Below are 23,997 nucleotides of genomic sequence, written 5' to 3' on the forward strand. Positions count from 1 at the left end.
TTGTACTTATCATTCAGCCAATTATGATTAATATGATCATTTCAATGCATGCTTGTGTTAGGCCTAATGGAGGATTTAAGATACAGTGCATAATCTTGTTTCCCCTTGAAATGTTAAGTCAAATCAAGAGAAAATCTTCTTTCCCAGAATTTCTTAAACAAATTGTCTCAGAAGGCATTTTGGTTTTAAGGATAATTGTAAGAAGTTACTGTTTTGAAGGACCTTTTGCATAACCAAAATTTTACCTTTTTAAGGTCCATTTTGCTGAAAGTTCTCCAAGTGTGACAGTGCAGCTGCCTGACAGTGACAAATCTATGACCACTTGCTAAATATCTTCTGAAGGAATCACCCTTGACTGTCAGGACTGAGAGTAAATTCCTGGGAATCTAGCAGAAAAGGTGAAGGGTTTGCCAGGATAGTTTAGATATTCTCACTAAGGAAAGTAAAGTCACTTTAGAATTGTATTTAACCCTGCTGTTTGCATCTTCTCATTATTTTAGAACTGAAAAATGATGATGTGGTTTTGAAACAGTTACGCCAGAGGAACAAACACCCTCACATCTGGATTTACAGATATCTTTGACCAAGTTAGATGATGAGCAGTAAGTAGATCACTATGCTGGTATTTCTTTAAAATTGTCTAAAAATGAGGATTTAATCTGTGTGGAATTCATGGCATAGTTTCCTTGGCATGATATAATTCTTTATACAGTCTGATTTTTCTTAACAAACCTTGAATGAAGGTGATTTTCCCCCTCATTTAAGACACTTATCTGCCTTAAACCTTATAGGGGTTTAGAAAAGAACCATAAACCTAAAATATTGATCGTAAAACCTTTGCCTGGATCAGATAGTCCCCAACAATCCTGCAAGCCCCAGTGCTCCAGTGGTCAACATCACCTTAGTCTCCTTGAAATACAATGTAGCTTTAGATAGTGAAAGCATTTTACCACATGCAACAGAACATAGACTGTATAAAGGAAGATTCATGTGAAATTCAGATGTATTTTGATTTCCTTCTTTGAAGACTGATGAGCATTCGTTGCTTGTGCCTGATATGTAAGAGTGACATCAAAAACTGTGGCAGCAGCCATAGGAGATGAAGGTATCACTCTCTCCAGGATAGGAAAGAGTTGATTCAGTGCCTTATTCAGATAGAGGGGGTTCTGGGTTACCTCTCCTGTGTTTTGACTCCCTGTGGTGAATCCATGTAGAAAAGAACATGAGACCCACACAGTTACATTGGTGAAAAAACATTCCTGATCCCTGCAGTGAACAAGGCCCTTGAATTACAGCCAGTGGCTGCTGAACAGAAAGGCTCAAGACTTTCCATATGCATATCCCCCTGTGGAGACACAGTAAGGATCTTTATGTGATAAAGCTTTATAAATGTCACTTTTAGCTGAATTGAATTATACAAGTTCATGATTAACCAAGAGATGAGGGAAGAAAGACTTCAGTGTTCTGCAGCTTTTACAGGATTCCACATAAAGCATCAAGTGACGCTAATCTTGCAGACTAATTGTTTATGAACTACCCACACATAAACACCCATAATTAAATTTATGTTAATTTTTGTAGTAATTGCTCTATGTAACTCCTTATTGTCAGAACTTTTAATTATAAAATATCAATTAGCCAAACATCTCTAATATAAATTGCTATTCTAATTTATTCTAATTCCTATAAAAACCCAGCTAAGTGCTAAGGTTAATAAAGAAAACTGATGTGGTTTTCATTCTTCTGCCAATGATAAATTTAGTTAAAAATCCATACACAATTGCAGCAGACAAGCAAATATTGAACCTTATGTGCCATTTCCAACCTGTGTCTAAGCTACTTGTTTGGTTTAAAACATAAACTCTCTCTCTGCTGATTCCAGATCTTAAACTGAATTTCTCACACTCCCCTATCTAAATGTCTAGTTAATTACCGTAAAATTCAGATACTTGAGGTGGTTGTGTGTAGTGAAGTAGTATCCTTGCAAGACATAGTTTCCCTGTTGAAATGGTATCTTGAAATTCATAAATAAATCTGGTTAGAAGGCTCTGTATGATGTATAGTTTTTAAAGAAAATTCCAGTGGTAGTTCCAGTATGCAAATAAGTTTGTGGGTTTATTAATACTCATAGACTATGGGGAGTTGTGTTTGGCACCTTCTGTTTAGACTACCTGTTGAAGATCCAGATACTTGGTGAAAATACCTGCTGCCATCAGTTTGTTCCTGACATTGTCTATTCACTAGTTTCCTGAGCCTGAAGTAGATAAAATGAAACATTGCTGTAGTTGTAGACAGTGTCATTTTGGCCATGATCGCAAGATGGCATCATTACGAAACCCTTCCCATCAAAAAACTAGAGTTTTATACGTAGAAAAGTTTTATCTGTTTTGCCTTTGCTTAGACATATAAGAGTATTTATGGCTTAAATACAAGCAACTCTGTTTGCCTTTGAATTATTCCATGAAATAATGTATTTATGTATATCTTTAAAGTGTCAAGTATCTTATGTGACGTAGCACATAGATAAGAAATATTCACAGGGTGGTTATGCTCCATCTGCAGATCTGACACAGTGATCACACAGGTTTCTAAAGCCAAACTCGGAAAGGGGCCTAAAGTGACTACAATGGAAGCTACAGCAGTTCCATAATTTATGTAAAAGCACTGCAAGCTCACTGAAGATACTTACTGCTTTGTCAGAAATAAGGGGCTCACAATCACTATGCTCACATTTTTGGATAAGCAGCCAATGATCTAATGACAGGGTGCTTGTCACAGGTGTTAGAGTGGGGCAGAATCACTGGATAAGGAGCTATAGGGCAGAAGAAACTGCCATGAGGTAATCCTTCTATTCTCCTCCCCCAGGGTAAGGCTTCACCTGAGGTAATGAGTCCCCTTAATCCTTTCAGGGAGATACCAATCCCTTGGAGAGAACTGAGGAGGAGGAATGTGAATTGTTGGAAGTTCAGAAAACATGTCAAGTGAAATCTGAGAAGGGACAGGGTAAAAGCTATCACAGAGAAAAAGACTATTTGTTTTCAGTGCTTCAAGAGGTAATGAATTCAAGTAGCATGGGCATATCAGTTTGGATTAGGGAAATAGGCAAAGTAATGAGGCATTAAATAGATGCTTTGGAAGGTTAAGGGGTTTAAATTATTTAAATGCAGTTTAGGAAAGTACAAGCAGACATTTATCAGAAATGACTTGGTTAAAACTGATACTGTTTGGGGGCAACTTGTGGTCTAGAAGTCATGTTAAGGTCTCTGTTCAGTTTTCTATGGATATCTGTAGACAAACAACTCAATAAACTCTCATACTCAACCCCTCTCTTTATCTAAATGAATAAATATATTCTGTTTGCATCTGCCAAAGAACCTAAAACTGTGGAGGCTGTCTTCCTTCAGAACTGCTGCTCCCCAGTGCTCATCATCTTTGCTGGTAAGAACAGTGTAATTTTCTAAGGGAGACAGGGCAACTGGGACCTTTCATAAATTCCCATGTGATTCCTTTAGGTATGAATCAGTTTCCTCCTATCTGCATGTTGTTAGTGATTGCTGACAAAACAGTCTACTTTTATTTTAAAAAATTAATTTAATTAAAAAAAAAAAACACAGATACAACATAGCAAATTGCCACAGCATGACTAAGATCATCCTCTGTACTGTGCTCCTAAGCACACCCTTGCTTGAATTTCATTTAAAGATACATACTGTTTCCTTCTTCAGGTCAGTTAACAGGATAGGGGCTGGAGCTTTGTTCTAGCTTTTTAAAGCTGTAACAGGAAATTGTGTGGTGAATTGGTTACTGTTACTCAAGTAGTTTTAGCTTTAGTTTGGCTTTCCCCAACTGTGTGGCATAACACCTATTTATGATGGTAACTTTTCTCTATTTCTGCAGCAAATAGCCATTCTGTGTTGAATACCTTTTATGACTCTTGACCTGAAAGTACAGTGTAATACAGGGGATTGTAGATATGGGATGATAAACAAGAAAGTGTGACCAGTAACTACGTACTTATTGCTATAAGAAAGCACCACTGGGAGCTGGGTAAAACTGGATTTGCCATAACAAAGAACACAAGGAGGAAATACTCAAAGTAAACACACAATGCATAACAAAATAAGGTTTCATGGAGCACTGACAGCCAAGGAAGAAATGGAAGCTTTGTCTTGGAAAACAGATGGAAATTAGCACTACTGGATTCTCGGATAGGGAAGACACTGCCATCAGCATCAGCATCCCTTCTGGTAGAGAATCAGGGTTCCTTCTGATAGAGAATGTGGGGCATTCTCAGTGTGTCACAAACTGCTCCACCTCCTTGAGAAAATCTGGCACCACTGACTCATAGGACCTCACTAGAGAAGCATTAAAAAAGCTGAGGATGACACGAGAGAGGGAGATAACAGGGACTGTGTGTAGAATTATTTTCCCCCACCCTCTCCACACCACCTTTTGCAAATAATAATTAAACTAGTAACCGCTTTTGATAGGACAGTGTTGTTAGACTAGCAAGAAATTCTTGGTTCTTCACATGCAGTGTGTTCCCTTTTTGTCCCATGACAAATTCTATTGTGCTTCGCTTACATAAAAACAGGAAACAGGGAGGGAATTGTGCTGTTTATATGTGATTAAGTATTTAGCAACCATATTCCTGTATGTACTTGAAGAAGTAAATTATATAGCAGCTATCTAGAGACAAGCAAATCCTAGTATAGCTGTTGCTCTTAAATTCTCCTTGAAAGCTATTTTTAAATTTGAAGTGCACTTCCATAAAGAGAAAAAGAACCTAAAATTCTTCTTTAGGTTTTCATATATTCCTGTTTGTTTGTTTGTTTTTAAATATATAAATATTGGTAGCATTTTGATGAGATTAACTCAGAAAAGTACATATACAGAGATTTTACAGAACACTATAAAACAAATACTTTATACATTTTTTAGATTGATTCCATATGTTCTTTATATAATTTAAATTGTTATTAATATACTTCAGTGCTTTATGTAAAGTGCTTAATTCCCTTCACAGTTTATTAATCCATTCACTGTTCAAATTGCTGTAATCATTGTAAGAGAAAGTGGTTTTAAAGATGCACATACCACACATTTTACGCAAAATCAAAACTTATTTCAAATTTTGAAATAACTGAATGTATATATTTCCAACAACACCTACCAAGACAAATTTTTTTTTCTTCCTCACTATCTTCCCTCTGTCACCAATTCACATCACACCTCAGCAAGACACATTTGTGTGAGTTTATGTGTATAAACCGTGGTAGGATTGCCTGGGTTCTCTGGGAAACCAAGTGGTGCAGGTAAAAGGGAGTACAACTAGATTTATGGTCCTTGTGTGGTTGTAAGGCTTTTTTTTTTTTTTTTACCTGTAACCCACGAATAAATTAGTACAGACAGAAACTGCAATATCCCTGCTTCTCTTTATAACCACTGAGATGCCCAGATTAATCCTCCAAATATTGCGGTATGTATGTTTGAAATGAAACACAGGTTTGAAAAAAGAGGGGTGAAACTGTTTGTTATTGGTTCATCTTGTTAACTCCACGTTGGTCCCTGGGAGCTCTTACAGGTCAAGCAGGAGGGTGGGCCCGGGACTTTATGCAGCCCAGAGAGAGAGATGGCAGAACCCTGAGCTGAGCTGCTCTCCAGAAAAAGGCTGCCTTTAATTTGGGTGGGTGCACCTCCTGCTCTTTTCTCACTTCCCAGCTCATCCTTTTGTATATGTTTAGTTGATTTGCCTAAAAGCTGGCTTAACTAAACTGAAACTAAGTAGCTGAGATACTATGATCCACTTTGCCCACTGGAAATTTTAAATTAAATAAGCTATCTCGTGCTTTCTGGCAGCCTTCAGTTTGCATCTTCAAACACATGTATCATCTTCTCAAAAGATTCTTTGAAATTCGCCATTTGTGGGACCACCTTGAAAGGACTGGACTTCAAAACTCATTACTTGAAAAAGCTGGAAAAATATCAAAGCACTGCTAGAATGTGAGAGGTTGGTTCGTCTTATTTTTAAATTCTTCCAAAAATCTCAGATGAGACAGGCTTTAGAACTTAGAACGTGGTGATGTAGATTTTCACTCATGAGCTGTCAAATCTGTCTTTTTCAGATAAATAAGAAAAAGATAACATAAACAGGAGTGGAAACAAGCAGTAGCATATTAATTTCCTTTCTTCTTTTTTCTAATTCCTTTCCTGTTTTTCTCTACTCCATTCTATTCTTCTTCATCCTTTTTATTATTTTAATAAGGCCTAATTCTGGCTTTTTTTCAGCACATGTGAAGTAATTTTAAATTCTGAATGCAGTTAAATGCCTGTGAATCTGAATAGCCAGTGTGTCCCAAGGCAACTTAATACACATGGCATTTTGCTACACAGTTGGTTTTAGAAAAATAATTTTTATTGACTGTAGTTGTTTTGGTTTAATAGTATGGGTAATTATTGTGGGTAAGAATTTATTTTTAAACTATTTTTCTTTTTCCTGGAAAGAATTTTAAAAGAAAAGGAGTACTGTATTTTGAGAGCTTCTTGGCATTTTAAAAAGTCATAAGCAAGATAAACTATAATTATTTTTTCAGATATAGGTACTCTTTGCTTTTCTGCAGCATGAATTCTCTACTAATCTTGTAATAACTCAACGCAGTTCAATCAAACTTGAAACAATAAATATTCTAGTGGCCTGTTAGAAAAATCTTCTTAGTGAGAAGTTCCTGTTCTTTCCACAATGGAACCAGGATTTAATCTGATAGAATTGCTTTATCAAAACAAACAGAAGTCCAAGACTTTTACAAAATATTTTTAGCTCAATCAAGAAAATTGCCATGCAGAAGTACACTTAGAACACTGGATATTACCTTTTGCTCTCCTATTTTCATGTGCTGAAGTTCTCATATTTCAAATAGCAGCACAGCAATTAATGGATACAGAAATGCCCCTTACCTTCTGATGTCACACTGCCCATGTTCTTTCTTAAATTAATTTTACTCTGTTTTTTTTGGATACTGGATGTTTAATATGTATTATGTCAAAATGCACAGTTTTTAAAGAGCTGAAAAGATAAGAAGGAAGATTGCTAGAGCTAAGCCATTACTCACTGTGTTCTTAATGTTTTATAGGTTTGTGAGTTAGTTAAACTATTGACCAATTTATCACAGAATATGCTTTGCCCTTTTTCTCTCAACCTACAGCAGCTGGACATTTTCTGAAGATACTGTGGCCCTTCAAGAGCTCACACTTGAGCACGTGTTTTTAAAAAGGAGGAGGAGTAGGGAGAGACCTTAACCCCCAACCCTTTTCTGCTGCTGCAGGGGCAGAACAAGAAGTTAAATTGAGCCCAGGAAAAGATGGGGAGGAGGTATTGCTTTCTATTTTCTACTCTGTTTCTTCCTATCCAAATGTATTTTAATCAGCAATATATTCAAATTAGTCTTGCCCAAGTTTTTTCTGTCCTTGATGGTATCCAGTAAGTGATCTTCCTGTTCTTTATCTTGACCCATGAACTTTTCCATCCTCTTTCTCCCCTTGTCCACTTGAGGAGGGAGTAGGTGGGTGAGTGTTTGGATGCTGGCCAAGAGTAATCCTCCACCACACATCTACATTCAGATTATATGGTATCTATCTGATCCAGATTACATTATAATTTAGCATGAATTAATTCTTACTTTACATTTCTATTGCATATTCTAAAATGGTTCAATCCAATCTCGTTTCATAGGCTGTCTCTTCATTGCTACAAGTGGCAGAGTGTTTTTACCTTTTCAAATACAACAGAGAATGTCCTGCTCCATTTTTCTTTGTGTTAACTCATGATTTCTCTGGAAAATACTTAGAACAGAAATCCTAGGGCCTACAAGCTTGTTCTCAGGTTCTCTGTGGGCACAGAGGTAGGATTCCTGACTATTTTAGTCCTAAATCTATCATTTCTTTGTGAAATAGCAAGAAACTGCTAAAGAATCTGTAAAAAATACAATGTGTTGATATTTGCTCTTTGATTGTGAGCTACATGTGGCATCTGTTAAGTAGTGTTTTGGCACAAAAAATTTGAAAAACTCTGACTTACTGTACTTTTGCAGCTCCCTTTCAAATACAGGTATAGAACTCTTTAGGGATCAGTTTGTGAAAAACATTCAATACAGTTAACTAACACCTTTTTCCAGGCTAAGTTCGCCTCTGGAAATGCTAACTCTCTATCTGCATTAACATTTTATACAGCCTAGACAATCACTTTCAACTCTCTATCAAATTTTAAATGACCAAAGGTACCTTTGTGCTTTAAACTATGGGTGGGCAGGGCCTCATATTATCTGAATGGTAATGAAGTTCCAGGTTATTTAGTAGCTACTGAAGGCAGCAGCCCAGCAGAAAAGGACCCGGGGGGGGGTGGGTTTGATCAACACCAGCTGAACATGAGGCAGTGTGTGCCCAGGTGGTCACAAAGGCCACTGGCATCCTGGCCCGTATCAGAAATAGCGCAGCCAGAACCAGGGACTGTCCCACAGTACGGGGCTCTGGTGAGGCCACACCTTGAACAGTGTGTCCTGTTCTGGGCCCCTCACTACAAGGAAGACTTTGAGGTACTGGAGTGAGTTCAGAGAAGGACAACAAACCTGAGGAAGGGTCTGGAGCACAAGTCTGATGAGGAGTGACTGAGGGAGCTGGGGGTGTTTAGGCAGGAGAAAAGGAGGCTCAGGGAAGACCTCATCACTCTCTACAACCACCTGACAGGAGCTTGTAGCCAGGTGGGGGTCAGGCTCTTCTCCCAGGCAACGAATGATAGGACAAGAGGAAATGGTTGTGCCAGAGGAGGTTCAGTTTGGATATCAGGAAGAATTTCTTCACTGAAACGGTTGTCAAGCATTGGAATGGGCTGCCCAGGGAAGTGGTGGAGTCACCATCCCTGGAAGTGTTCAAGAAATGACTGGACGTGGCACTTAGTGCTATGGTTTGGTTGACATGCTGGTGTTCAATCAAAGGTTGGACTCGATGATCTTGGAGGTATTTTCCAATTGTAATAATTCCATGATTCTGTAAGATAAAGTAATAGTGTCTTCACCACAGCCTGAAGCTGAGTGCACAAGCAGCAGAATTGGTTGCCTTAACAAAGACTTGCCAGTAGTCCAAATAGTAGACTATAAATATACCAATTCTCTGGTTTTATTTGGAGTCTGCCATACCACTGTACAGTTATGGAAGCAGTGAGGGTTTATAGCCCCTAGCAGGAGTAAGTACCAACCTGTTCAAAGCTACAGAGTTTCCAGAGACATTAAGTAGTTCATCAGCCACTGATGAAAGGACAAAAGAAATAGGAAATGATCTAGAGAAGTTTTATTATTATTAGTAATTGGTAGTGTGGGTGTTAGTGATTAGTCAAATCATGTTGTACCTGTATGCTTTAAACATAATCACATTTGGAGTGCCCCAATTTGTCTGGGATACCTTATGCACATAAAGTATTTACTCTTTTATTTCTATGGTTTATCTCCCAGTCTCTCTCCTTGGTTGGAACGAGCTGCTTAAAAATCATAACAGTATAAAGTTTGGATTTTGCAGAACATATAGAAAACTTCAGTTCTTAGAGAACTCAAAAACTTCAAGTGTTTGTTTCTAACTTAATTAAGTGAAATATTCCAAGCTTCTTCAGAGGTCATGGGAGTTTATACTTGTGTTGAATTACCATTACTGACATTCTTGCATTGGTAGTGTAGGTGATAATGAAGTATATAACAAAATCATCATTAATATTTTGGATTAACTTCAAAAGCAAACTTTTGGTCACCTGTCATAACTGATTATAAATTAGTAACTCTTATCCTGTATCCCTGCAGTGCATATTCTGTATCAAGCATAAGAAAGAGTGGCTGAAAATTTGAAGTGTCATTCTTTAGACATTTATTCAATGTATGGCTGTTTCAAAGTGGGAGTGGGCTGTTTCTAATATAGTAACAAGAATATGCAACCATATTTTATGCAGATTGCTTTTTTTTTTATAAATTCTGCATTTATAGCACTGCCTTGAAAAAGTATTTTAATAACTTTGTACAACTTGATATACCTGCACAGAGCTGCTTCTTGTTGATTTCCAGATTCTAGTGACTGGTTTCTGCTGGATATCAAGTGGAATTCAGTGAAGCAAAATCTCATGCATCAGTGTTTCAAAATTACAGAACAGTTGCTGTCAGTCCTTGTGTATTACAGGGGCAGTAACACACAATCGTGAGTTACTTCTGGTGCACTTGATGCTGGAGTCTGAAATTTATTTGTTAGTGGTTTTTGGTTCATTGGTAAATAAAGACGTGTAAGAAACATTCAGTGATATATTTTTGTATACTTTAAAACTGTTTAAGAGTAGTTGTAGTAGGAAGTCGTTTGTGAGAGTGGAAGCATGTATGCTGGGAAATAACTGTTCTTTTAATTTCCAAGACATAATTTCATGACAAGTTCATTAACTCACTCTACTGCAGGCTTTAAAAACTCAAACTCTGTGCTTTTTACTTTGTATGTGAATTAAAGCATGTTGTGGAATTGGAGCAAAATAGTTAAGGAAACACACTGCATTCCATTGAAACAGTTCTTGTGACTTTTTTATTGCAGACTAGGTAACACATTTTCATAGGTAGGTCTGGCTTTGCTTGAGTATTCTCTTGTGAGAATGAAGCAGTTATTAATTGCTAGAACTTCCCTCACTGGGACTGTGACTGTGGGTACCAAACTGCTTGGTCTGTGTTAAGATAGTGTTGGGAAAGATGGACATCTTGGAGTTGTTGATAGAAGTGTGTCAGGAGGAAAAATGCATTCATTTAAGCACAGATAGAAATAGTCTTTTTTTCATAGCTCTAGATTTTTCTCTTTACTGAGTGAACTGTTGCCAGATCAAACTCCTCTGCTCAATAGTCATCTGACCCTGCTCGTTCTAGAGCTTCATTATCCCTTCTCCAGCTCTGAGCATAAAGATTACTGTTCCTCAGTCTGGTCTCCAGTCCAGTTAGGCTTGTATTATGTTTCTGATAATCATGAGGAAAGAAAGCATGTGAACATAAGATTGCCTGTAGGATGGCCATAAAAGAATTGCCTCGCTGGTCACTGAAGGAAAGTGCATACTGTCTCATTCATATGGTACTTGGGATGGTTTTTGAAAGATCTAAATCCCACTAGAATGGAGTATCTGTGAAGATATTCCAGAGGAAGCAAAGCTGTTCTGCTTTCAACATGAAGGGCAGTATTATTCTGAATAACTGAACTTTGTGGTATATTATTCATGAGTTATTAGAACTTCTGCTTCATAAGATGTTGTTGTTAATTTTTATTACTTTGCTTGTCTTCCAGTAGATTTTGAAGAGAACTAAGTATTTTGTTCAGAAAGGTTGTCTTGCACTCATTTTAGAGACTGTGTCTCCAGCTGTCTTTGTGTTTGCTTTAGCAAATCTTCTGGGGCTAATGAGCAATTAGAAATCCATTAGGCCTGGAGAAATATCAGGACACATTACATGCTACTCTTCACATCTAGCTGAGCAGCAATTCTGCTGAGTGGGAAAACGGACACACCTGACTGCTTGTTAATACTGCTTTATTGGCTGTTAAATGTGAGGACTCCAGTCCTAGCTATAGATCCTTTCAGCAGTGTGTCCTTAAATCTGTGGTGCATATTATAGGCAGTGTACAGGGAATGCCTGTGAAACAGTGTGTGAATCACCCTAAAAGCAGGCTATCTGGCTTGCCTGCTGGAGGGTAGCCATGTTTCTGGAATCCTGCCTGCCTCCTTGAGACTCTGTTAGAGAAGCCTTTGGTATGAAACAAAAGATCTTCCTAATATTTTGGAGGGAACACTTATAAGAAATTTGTAATTTTTTTTTTTAATATTCATCTGGAATACTGTCTTCTCCCCAGAGACATGGAAAATAGAAAGTTATTCACAGTGCACATGCAGACTTTTCTGGGATAACTTCTATGACAGATCCTGTACCATATACGTTTTTAAAAAAAACTGTAGACTTCAGTCTGTGCAGCCATTTCAATTTTCTTTTTTCCCCCCACAGTGCCCATTTGAAATATTTCATCAGAATAATCTGATAAATTACTAGTGTGGGTGGAAAAACACTATGAATAATAATGGACTCTAAGGACAACCACTGAAACCCTTCTGGACCATGATGCTACTTCAATATGTCAATGTAAAAAAAAACCTGCTGGGAAACTTCTTTCCACTTATCCTTCTTCCTGTTAAAACTGGTACTCTTGGTCTTCTGAGAGCTGCAGTCCAGTCTGAGACCTCTGTGGTTTTTTGTAACTGTAGCTTTAGGATTTCTGAATTAAGATGGAACGGATTTTTTAAATTTTGTAAGAATGAAGAGGAAGGGAGGCGTTAACAGTAGATTTGATGTCATTCCTAATCTGAACGTGACTTGATTACAACATCCTTACAATGCTGATAAATATACTCAAATCCATGAGTTGCTCACTTGGCAACTTGGCTGTGGGGGTATTTTTTGGTTTTTTTAATCCAGAAATAGAATGTAGTTCTATCAATGAATATAGAATAGAATCTAAATAATTCTGACTGATTTTTTGGTACAAGTAGGACATCAAGGATGTTCAAAGAATAATCAGACAGTAGACTGCCAAATTTCTTGTACTGGTTCTATGTAGGTAAGTGTAACAGTAGGGTTTTTTAAACCTTAAGTATGTTCTTCCCAGTTTTTGACAGATGGTAGAGCAAGAATGTGATTTTCGATGATCCTGTACAGGCATGCTTAATTTTATAAAAAGCTTGACCAGTTGTGGCTTAATTCTGTAGAAAGCTTGACCAGTTGTGGCATACAGACTGGAGATTCTGTAGCAGCTCCAGATGTTTCATACACAAGCAGATGCTTTCTTGGGTACTTCATGCCAAAACAGAGGTTTTAAATCCATAATGCTTTTTCACATAATGTGGAATTACATTGATTTTATGGAATGGGATAAAAATTTCTTTGATTTTCAGTGGGATACATCATTTCATATGAAAATGTATCACATTTGGGTAATCTGGATGACTGGGCATGTACATGCTTTGGGCAGTTTCAGTTCTGGCATATTCATGAAAATGGAAAGGACTTGCAGTAGGAATCATTCCCTAGAGGGATGTTCTCACTTTTGTATTATTATCTATTCAGGCTTCTCTAGGCAAACTCGCTAAGGTTCAAAGGATTACATTTCACCTGAGCTACCACTGTATGCAGCTTCACACAGATTGTACCTTCCCAGTTTTTTGCAAGTCTGGGGGGGCTGCCTGTGTGAGATGACAGGGATTTTCCTCCAGCTGGGCTCCTCTTTCAGTGGATGTGTCTCAGATCTCAACCTCTGCGGAGCGACTGGGTTATGTCATTCAACCTGATCTGTGTAAACCCAAAGAACTAACGCTCAGGTCCTGGAGGCTAAAATGGGACCTAAACTAGCCTGTTCTAATACAAACAGATGACAGGCTGAGATTGAAAAATATTTCAAAGACTGAATTCTTGACACGCAGAGCCTTGCTGGCAGCTTTAGGTATTAATGTATTTTCTACTACAAATTATCCATTGTCTCTCTATGGGCATCAGATAATCTGATGTAGATCAGAAGCTTAGTCACTGACATGCTGTCACCTTGATAAATACGCTTAGAAGCATCTAAGCAAAACATATGATGAAATCTGACATTTGTTCATATTGGTTAAATAGCAAACAGGTGTCATAATTCTGTTAGGCTGACAAAGTTCAACTATCATACTCAACAGGCCACAAGCCTGACAATCCCTGAAATTAAGAGTTTCTAGGCACCACATTTCTACATTTGGTCACTTACCCACTGTCATTTTGTTTCCAAAATCTGAATAAAATATACCACTCAGTTTTCAAAATGGTTAGTGGAAACAACATGTGTATAAAATTGTCTCTTAATTTTGTGATGAATTACAAATCAAAGTTGTGTTTCCTCCCTGGTGTCTTGTCCCACTGTATTGCAGAAGCTGTCTTTTCGGCTGGGTGCAGCATTTGGAACATAAGTCAATGGATCAGGTCGGATCAAGTATCTACAAAAAGAAATTATAACTGTTATTAAAAGAATGTGGTGCAAGCAAGGATAAGTGCATAGAGTTGTAATGTTGAAAAGATCTGAGGAAGACTTAGAGACTTACTTTGAAGGTGCTTAATCTAATTCCTGTTGGGTAACTTGGACACTCAGTAGCATCACTCACTTTAGGAGCTAATAACAAAGCTTTTTCACATTTTGGCTACCCAGACATTATGTGTATGTACCAGGCACAGTGAAAACTTACTTGAACTGACAGCTGCTCTGCTAAGAACTGTATGTGTTAATGCATTGCCTTTATTCATTATACCTTAAAGAATAAACAAGCAGTCCACAGAGTTGTTTCTAAAAGAAAACAATGGATAGTTCTTGTCATTGTGCTAAATTATTAAAAGCCAGATGTTGATAATCTTGGTGTAGGCTGACATTCTGGAGCTGGATTCTTTCTCTAACAGCTTTTCCTCCTTGTGAGCAAGCAATGAGGTGGGTCAGCAGTGACGTGGAGGCCCCTGCACAGCTGGACTCTCTGGTCTCTTGCCCGTGGAGCAGATGGGGCATGTTAGTAGAGCAAACCAAAGACAGAAATGGCTCAGGACCTTAACACAGCTGTCACATATTCTTCAATAAGAAACAATGCTTAGATAACTAAAATTCTTGGCTTTCAAAACTTTTTTGACAGTTCAAATTTCTGTTCATTTTTTTCTCATGTAGCCTGCAAAAATTCCTGGCAAGCAGGGGAAAACATTTCCTGTGTTAAGGTCATGCCATTAAGCATGAATATCACATGATATTCAGGGGAAGACTCCTATTTGCTTTAATAATCTTTGGATCTATGTAATAAAATCTCACTTGAAAATACTGATTTTAAGGGGTTGATCTTTCTATTAAGACTGGGTAGCTAAATTACAGGTAAAAGTTTAAGGAGAATAAATATTAATTTTTAATATATACATATATAGTATAATTAGATGGCTATTTAAATTGAAGTTTCCTTTTTTTTTTTTTGCAGATGTATGGGAACATTTGGAGTTCTTTTCCAGCAGAAAGATAATAAAAGGAATTCAGGTAGAAAGTGCAAACCAGAAATTTTGCAGGTCTTGTGACTTTATTTTTTTATGTGGATGCTTTAACTTACACTATATCATTCAGCTCTAATCTTGTATCTGGAGAAGGATTGATCAGGATGTAAGAAAGGGTGTTCTGATGATCATTCATTTCATCTAGAGAATAGAAAAAAATGTACCAAATGAATTATATTTACAAATGAATTGTGAAAAGTAGTATTTCTGACAAACTAATTTGATAAAAGATCTTCTTTGGTTCAGAAAGCTGTCAAAAAGTGTCTGATTGTCAGAGTGATTTCAAATAAGTTTAGCAACTTCTTTTGAACTGTACTTGAATTGGAACTGACATGTTATCTTTTGAGTTACTAGCTCAAAAAATATCCTGGTTTCTTTCTGAATGTTTTAAAAATCTTCTTTTGCTTTTTTCAGTCATAACAGTTCTGAATGTAACCCAACTTTAAGGTGATTTACCAGCCTGCCCTGCAGCATAGGTAAGTATGTGGGAAGTAGGGACTTCATCCTCGGCTGGCATTGAGTTCAAGTGATCAAGGTTAAGTGCAGGTGTATGGCACTCTCATCCATTTCCAGATTTGGTCAACATAAACCTCTTTTCTCTTTTTCCATATATCTAGCAAGCATTTCTCTTTTACCACCTGTGCCAACGGCTTGAAATGTGAAGGCTGTATAAATGGAAATTGGTATGCCTTCCTTGCATTTTTCATTATTCTACTGATGTGTTGAAAATGAAGGCTGACTTTTTTTTTTTAAGGTTTTTGCCGTTCTATAGATGGTACATAATCATCCTAAATCTGACTAATGAAATGAATGTTTACTTTCAGCTTTTAACTAGGATTTGACAGCAAAAGCAGTAGTACAACAAAGTTTTCTTGTTACTACCGTAAATATGAATCAAATTTACAAAACTTCTCTGTGCTTGATCAAATGTTATTGTGGCTTGTGAAACTCCTGGAAAATATTGAGTCCTGAATCTTTCTGCAGAGAGTTGTATAGAATACACGAAGAAAGAAGGAATAGTAATTATCCATTTGGACTGTGGAAAAAAAGATACTGTATTTACATATTTGATATGTAGATATTAAGCAAAACTACAGCTATATATTCTGTAGCAGCCTTCTCTTGCAGTTAAGTTGATTTTGTGTTGGTAGTAACAATAACGACTACTGTTGGGTTGTACATTGCTATTGATATCAAAATTGGTTATTGCCATTGGTTGTTGATGTTTTGAACGTGCATTAAGAATGTTTATTGTTAAACAGACAAATAAAACTATCCATTCTGCAGGAAATACCTCATTTACCTTTAGCAGATGAATATTTTATGGATAAGTCAAATTTAAAAATAATTATGTTGAAAAATGAAGAGTAATGCTTTTGTAAAAGAGAACATTTTGGATTCTTTAAGTGAAAATTGAGCGTGGGAACCCCAGTGTTGCTGCTTCAGAAGTAGAAAGCACCAAGTTGCACATTGGACTTACTGTGCAGACTAATAAGTTGGGATCTAGAAATACTTGGTGTTTCTAGGAAACTAGAATCCATAGTTCTGGAGTCAAGGCCATAGAAAGGCAACCCAGGCAGCTGTGGTGCATGTATTAATAAGTGTTGCAGAGCTCTTGTCAATAGCTTAAAAAAAGCAAACCTACAAAATAAAATGGAACAAACCAAAAAGCAACCCAACATCAGCCTTGCTGGAGAAAGACTTGATGGATAAAAATGTTAAAGACCTAATGAAACATGCTTCATAAAAAATTACTGTAATGTGACAATTTGGCGCTATTTTTATGAATTGTGGAGAAAATGCAATATCCTTCACATATGAAAACTCCCCACCTTGACATGTGAGTGAACTTTTACAACAGTTCTGCCTTCATCTGTATTTGAACACGTTTGTGGAAATAAGGTGCAGCTGTTCAATGACAGGGTAATGTACATTCAGCATATACATGTCATATGCTAAACATAAATGTGACTGACATGCTGCCTTCTGAGCCTTCCATATGAACACGGGAACGAGTGATAATAGAATGGACTAAAAACATTCTGTTACGCTTGGTAAACGGAAAAAAAAAGACCCTAAACCAACAGAACAAAAACATTATCATAAAGTTAATATTTTGCTTATGGCACCCTCAGCTCTTAAAAATGAGCTCAGCTTGCATAACGCTAATGTTATTGAAGTATTATAATAGCGATACCGTATCCTGCTGGAGAAAGGCCCAGATGCTTCATTCTGTTTTTCACGAGCTCAGCAAGCTCCTGTCTTTCTGATCTCCTGTAAAGGTTCATTCTCTGCTGGTTGATCTTCTCTGCTGTTTTCCCCGAGTGCCTGGGTGCTCTCCTGCTCAGCCGCCGCGCCCACTGCATGCTCTTCCGTCGGAGCAGGGGGTGGTCAGACTGGTCACTGGAGGTTGAGTTCCGATGGTTACCGCGATAACTAAACTGTTCTTTGGTGTCTTTCGTGTCTTCCCATTCTTCCACGCTGATAGAGATTTGAGACTTGAAAGGAAAACAAAAAGAGAGATTAAGGGCTTTACAAAATGGAAGCAGATTAAGATGTTCTCTTTTCAGCAGTGCAGTTGAACGTGTGTTTTGGTTGCAGTAGAGCTGAGGGGATTCAGCTGTTTGTACTTAGCAAGTGTTCCTGAATGGGCATTCTTTAATTAGGCTTTGACTTTTTATGTAAAAAGCTCATTTATGATACAAATATGTTTGACAAAGTTGTGTTATTTAATGCTTGATTCCACTTTGATTCTGAGAAGAGCAACTCTAGCCTGACACTGCCCTTCCTGAATCTAGGAATCTTTTCTGAATGACTTCTCCACTTCCTTCCCAGTCTGCATATTTGCGGCCAGAAATTCAATTCCGTAACTGCTTTTTAGATGTATGTGGTGGATCCATTAAGTAATAGTTCAACTTTGCCTGCACTGTTTTCAGCACTCTTTTAAGACCACAGGTAGAATGTGCCTGTTAACTGTATCTCAGATTCCCAGGCACATATGAAAGTATGAAGTATAAAACAAAGATTATGTAAAAGAGCTGGCTGAGTTTATATGAATCCTCTAGAAGAGAAAGAATTCACAATATGCTGAAAGTTATCATTGAATAAAGAAAATTTAACCAAGAGCTATTTAATGGCCTTTTCCCATTAATATGAAATCTGAAAGCAAGAATCTGCTGACCTCATCAGTGTTTAATACAAGCTTTCTTTAAGAGGCTCACCAGCCTTTCCCACATACAATCTGTAAGGTTCCTGGAGTCCATAAAACAGTATTTGATATGAGTCAGTTGGATAGAGTGTAAAAGATACTTAAATATTTCACTTTTGCACAAACTAGCTTTTATCTGTGCAAAAAAAAAAGGCAACAAACAAACCCAAACAGACAGCAAAACAATCAAAACAAACACTACAAATGTTTGTGTTGTAGCACTTCAATAAAATCTCATTTTTAATAATCTAGACTAGGATGTTGTAATAAACCTCATGCAAAGACCATCTAATTTATTGAGGCTCTTCAGCTTAGTCTGCAATAGAAAAGAGATTATTTGTTGTTTATTTTCTTAAGACTACATGATCTTTGAAGTTTTGTTACTGACTCAGCTGATGTTGTTTTGGGAAAGGCATAAAAGAGAACCCTAGATCCCTTTGTACAGGAATGCTGTTTGATTTTGTTGTTGTTTGTTAAATTGTCATTTTGGTTTTGTGCATATTTTACAGTAAGGATTAAGGTAGGCGGACTATATTTCATATGATAAGGTGCTACTTATGGATAGGATGGAGCTATTTGGTGTGAACAAATCAGATACAAACTGAGTATAAAGGATGGTCTTGTTTTGCCTTTCTTCCTGCCTCCATTGGTAGCTTTCCTTGTCCAGCTTCTGATGAAACAGTCATCTGGACTGTAGTACTGAAAATGCAGAGACCAATCACCATCATAACAGTTAAGTATTTACTTAGATGAGTATTAAGTTTTTATGTTGCCTGTTGATAAAGCTGTGCAGAATGGCCCTTTGCTCTATGCAAGAGGAAAAAGTTCAACTGTTTAACAATGAAGCAAAACCAAAGAACCCCAGACTCTCTTTCAGAAGCAGCACGGAAGTGTGTCTCCCAGTGGCAGCTGTTAAATACACAGAAGATAAAAGTGCAGCACAGAGTACTTCTTTGTGTCCCCCTCTGTTTTAATCAGCCTCAAATTTCATTTAAAAATACTTTCTGAAAGCCCCAGTCTGTCAGCTTTCAGATTTTCAGTAAGACGTTTGTGTCTAGAACAACGCTGCTTTAAGATCTATTTACCCAAGGATGATCCCCTGCACAGTTCCATTTTCTGTAAGGATTTTACTCCCCCAGTTTAACTTTGCGCGCTGTTTCTGGCTGGGATTGAGTTAAATTTCTTCACAGTAGCCTGTATGGGACGGTGTTTTGGATTTGTGACGGAAACAGTGTTTATCTTATTGAACTGCCTTTATCTTAGCCCACGAGTTTTCTCACTTTTACCCTTTCAGTTTTCTCCCCCGTTGCACCTTGGGGAGAGCGAGCAAGCGAGTGGCTGTGGGGGGCTTACTGCCTCCCGGGCTTAAACCATGACACCCAGCAACAGGCAGACAATGAGTTAATACTTACTTGTGAAGCCATTTCTCGGGACTGACAAATGAAGGGGAAAAAGAAAACAAAAGACAATTTAAACAGAAGTGAATGTAAAGAAACAGACATGGACCATTTAACAGGAACCACAGAAAATCACCTACAGAGGTAGTAAAAAAAAGGTTTCATCTCTCTTTTTTATTTTTATTTTTTTTTAATGAAATGGAAATGGTTTGAATCATAGGTGTGACGGTCATTGAGAGGCAGGCTAGATTCACTTGTTATTTAGTTACCAAATCACTGAAACCTCGCTTTATTTTGCAAGGAATTATCTGTCAGTGAGGTGAGGGCTTCTCTTTTGCATAGTAAAAAAAGGGGGTGCCGAAGGACAAATTGTAGATATAAAAATATTAATATTGGCATATATTGTTCCTGTGACTCGAGTTAACCATTAACTGACAGTTACTGCGTTACTGTGCAGTAAAAATTAAGTTCCAAAAGTCTGTTTAAACTCAAATTGATATTCATGTTGGAGGTTCTCTGAGTAACAAACCTTCAAGTTTATGGTTAAAATCCATCTTCCTGAGTAACAGAGCAATTTACTTTTCTCTAACTTCCATTTTAAAGATCTCATCCAATGGCTTAATGTATTGAAAAGCTAAAATGGTAGCCCACGCTAATACTATTTGATTAGTGAAATCAGTCAAAAATTCCTTCAGCTTAAAAATATCAACATCTGCTTTTTTTGTCACATAATAAACAAGCAGTGCCACTCTTCCACATTTGTCCAGTACTTGACAATTAGAAAATTTAACCAGGAGATTTCTCCAACCTCCTTCTGCTTCATCTATCTGATCTAACTCAAATTCTTCATGGGATTACCTGTGAAAGATGGTAGGAACTAATACAGAACTCAACTCTTATCTTCCAGACAGAGGCTTCCAGGCTGATTTGAGTGTCTGAATGTTTTAACAAACTGCTTCTTTGCAAAAGAAAATCACTACCTCCAGCTAAATCTGGGTCTGGTCTAATCAAGTATCCAGGCTCTTGAGCAGCTGCATGTGTACAGGCTCCAGCGGTTCCCAATGAAAATATTGAAAATATTTGAAAGATCTTTAATTTATCAGTTAAGCTTGTCTCAGAAGATGAATTTGAGTGTATATGCTTGCCCCCTGAACGTTCTGCCAAAAAAATATGAAAGTTCACGTAGAAAAGATGAGGGTTACTCTTGTAGTTACCCCTCCCCTGTGCAAATCCTGTTTGCCAGTCAGCCTGTATGTTTGAAATCTTATGAAAATGCAGAAGGATAAAAACTAAGGGCACCAAAAATGCACTCTTCACAATATGTTGTATACTCACAGTTCGACTTTTCTTCATTCTCTTTTTTGTACCTGAAGTTAAATAGCCAGCCCTATTCTCTCAGAACATGAGGATAAAGCACTGCCATGAATTTTATCTTATCCTTATTTAATGAATTCTTAAAATCTGATATCTCCTGTGTTTTCCTGAAAGCTATGACAGACTTTTTTTTTATGTTAGCAGTGAGACTGACTACATTCTTCTCCAAGGAATGATTTTGATGGATTATGTTAATGCTGCTATATTTAAAAAATCATTTGACATTATTGCAGTGACACAGTCCACTGGCTAAGCAGTAAAAGCCACCTGCAGAGACAGTGGTGGTCCCCAAAGAGAGACACTGGGGAACTGGGTGGAATCTTGCATAGATTTTTTTTTCTCTCTTTTTTTAAAATTAACTTCATCTGAATGTTTGTACTTACTTCAGGATAAGTCTTGCAGTTAAGCATTATATGCCTTAGTGTTTTCTAATATTTTTCCAAAATATGGAAAAAAAATACAAATTGCCTGCCTCAGAAATCAGTGTAAACTATGTCTGAGTATTTCAGAAGAAAGGAGGAAGTTGTTGCTCAGTGTTGCATTTTAGAACTGCTTTGGAGCCATGGTTTAATGAGATGTACCAATGGTCACATAAACAAATGGCTAATACATGACAGAAATAAGAGCTGCCCAAACAAACAAAAAAGTATGTTAAGTAGTCGGGGAAAAGTTCTTTTGTCATTCTTTATGCGTTTATTCAGTAAACACGTGAATACATATTTCAAAAATTGCCACTGTTTGGCAGCTATATTTAGAGGTATCCCACAATACTTTTAATAACACTAACTAGAAATGAGCAACAAGAGACTAAATTAGAAAGTTGTGTGAATAGTGAAATGCCACCCGTTTCGATACAATGTTGATATTCTTGACAGACCTGATAGAGGACCTGGTTATAGAGCTTGTTACACACACTGCCATTAGTCACCACCTGCAAGTTCAAACCAGAGCCTGTCCCAGCTGTGCCTGAGTTAGTGTGACCATGTATGTGTCAGCAGAGGGAGGCCTTGTGTACTTTGTAATCAAATCCAAAGGAAAGCACAGTAAAATGACCTACCTCGGATGTTGCAAGCTTTTGGGATTCTGTCCTATAGACTCCAATTGGAATGTCTCCTGTAGAAGAACAAAGTTTCTGATAGAGTCTGGCATATGTCCTAATCCATAGATCCTCTTCTGTGATTTTCATCTGAACAAATAATAATAGGAGGGAGAACTTTTAACTCTTGAGGGCTTATCACTTGTTCACCATGCTACGCATGAAAAAAAAAAATTAAAACTAAACACTAACTGGTAATTATCATATTTTAGTATTGCACCTTTGCTCCACAACAAATCTGGAACTTCCACTGAGTTTGTAATACTGTTTCTTTTGCTTTCTCCCTGTTTAGAGGACATTCCAGTGCAAGCAGTTCAGTCTTACGAACTTCTGGTCTTGTTTTCAAGTTACTTAAAAACTTACATGGCATCCTTCATCCAGTGTTCATATTTGAGTAAAATATAAAAGAATGAACTAAATATTGGCAGCAGTAAGAAGCTGGTGATGGACAGACTCCAGAGTGCATGAGGATTTTGAATGCAGCCAAATTCACTGTTCACTAGACTGCAGGCTGAATATCTGGGGAGACGAGAGCGGGGAGGAAGTAATACACTAAGCATAAATGGCATAAGGAAGTCTTAAATGAAGCTCAATTATTTCATTACTATGACACCAGCCTTATTTCAAGATGAAAATGAGCTCCTTTTTAGAGATTCAATTCTCTTACATTCACTGTAACAAAGCTTAATGATTGACCAAGAAATACATAATTGGTTTCTATTGAAGCAGCTTTTGTAAACCATCATTGATAACTTCCTTTTAGAGTACAACATCCTGCAATTCTTTTTAGGTCCCTAGAAAGCAATTTGAATTGATCTGTTTATCAGCTAGGGAATGATGGGTGTGGGAGAAAACAGAAGGGTGGGGTTTATTTTAATAATAATGTTAGTGATTTTATTTTTCATGTGTGTATATACACATAAAAATTGCACTGGGGAATACTGATGTAAATAGCCAGGCTGTGCAATATAGATAGTGCTTCCTGGGGTTTATATACTTAATTTTTAAGTTGTTTGCTAAACTGCCATTGCCACGTCATACAAAATGCACTTTTCCTGTGTTTTCCTGATTTTCCTATTTTCTTCTTTGCTTTATAAACTATATTGTATTTTCTTGGGAGGTGTTTTTTTGCTATGGAACTAAAAATGTGTGTTTTCTATCAAATTTTCCTGTCTTCTCCCCTGGTGAAAAAGGAAACAGATGGCCTTTCTTGGACTTACACAAAAGGAAATGCCATACAAAGACATTGCAGACAGCAGAGAATCTTCTCTGGTACTCTGTACTAATTTTTTATTTTTTTAATAACTTACAGAACAAAGAAACCCAGATCCTGGTGTGGTATCAAGTCCCAGCAGAAGTCTTGTAATAGAAATCATATAATCTTTCACAAATGACTGCCAGATTTTTTAACAGGAGAGACGGAAAAGAAAGAAAAAAGCTTTAATGAACAGATGAGCAGGTAACCATTAGCACCATGTATGAATTTCAAAGAAATTGTACATCTGTTTTTACAATCCATCTCTTTAAGTATCTTATCACTGTGGAAATAGCTATTCCTTTTTTTTGCTGAATTTACTTACATAAAATTAAGTTTTCTAGTTTGGCTCTGCATGTGCATGCAATGTACATTCAGGATTCAGAAGACTGAGGCATAATAAGGCACCATAAAAGCAAAGATGAGTGTAGACATAAGATCAATGGAAGTAAAGTGTTAGCCTTACCAGGTGTGAAATTATAATGAACTCTTCTGTGCAAAAGAAATGCTGTCATATGCTAAATGGGTCT

The 23,997-nt window shown here is 37.2% G+C and overlaps 1 protein-coding gene and 1 long non-coding RNA gene across 7 annotated transcripts in view; one reads left to right on the top strand and one right to left on the bottom strand.

Annotated features, from left to right (window-relative positions):
* The window catches only part of LOC135418808 (uncharacterized), a 129,673-nt gene that overhangs the window by 39,914 nt on the left and 65,762 nt on the right, over window positions 1-23,997 (top strand). The window contains exons 3-6 of the long non-coding RNA XR_010432674.1: window positions 7,203-7,369; window positions 15,068-15,152; window positions 15,552-15,613; window positions 23,525-23,671. This is a non-coding gene — a long non-coding RNA (uncharacterized LOC135418808). The remainder of the gene's footprint in view (window positions 1-7,202; window positions 7,370-15,067; window positions 15,153-15,551; window positions 15,614-23,524; window positions 23,672-23,997) is intronic.
* KCNT2 (potassium sodium-activated channel subfamily T member 2) overlaps window positions 10,569-23,997 on the bottom strand; it is a 118,184-nt gene continuing 104,755 nt past the window's right edge. For 3 of the 6 annotated variants that reach the window (XM_064664446.1, XM_064664443.1, XM_064664441.1), the window contains 6 exons: window positions 23,523-23,606; window positions 22,174-22,302; window positions 19,758-19,778; window positions 17,335-17,635; window positions 15,194-15,278; window positions 10,569-14,059 (listed from right to left, as the gene is read on the bottom strand). In XM_064664446.1, coding sequence (XP_064520516.1) covers window positions 13,948-14,059; window positions 15,194-15,278; window positions 17,335-17,635; window positions 19,758-19,778; window positions 22,174-22,302; window positions 23,523-23,606 — 732 coding nt within the window. In that variant the 3' untranslated portion in view covers window positions 10,569-13,947. The remainder of the gene's footprint in view (window positions 14,060-15,193; window positions 15,279-17,334; window positions 17,636-19,757; window positions 19,779-22,173; window positions 22,303-23,522; window positions 23,607-23,997) is intronic. The other 3 variants (XM_064664445.1, XM_064664442.1, XM_064664444.1) reach the window with 2 other exon arrangements.

This window comes from Pseudopipra pipra, chromosome 9 (assembly GCF_036250125.1).
Source record: "Pseudopipra pipra isolate bDixPip1 chromosome 9, bDixPip1.hap1, whole genome shotgun sequence".
In the NCBI taxonomy this organism is placed as follows: Eukaryota; Metazoa; Chordata; class Aves; order Passeriformes; family Pipridae; genus Pseudopipra; species Pseudopipra pipra.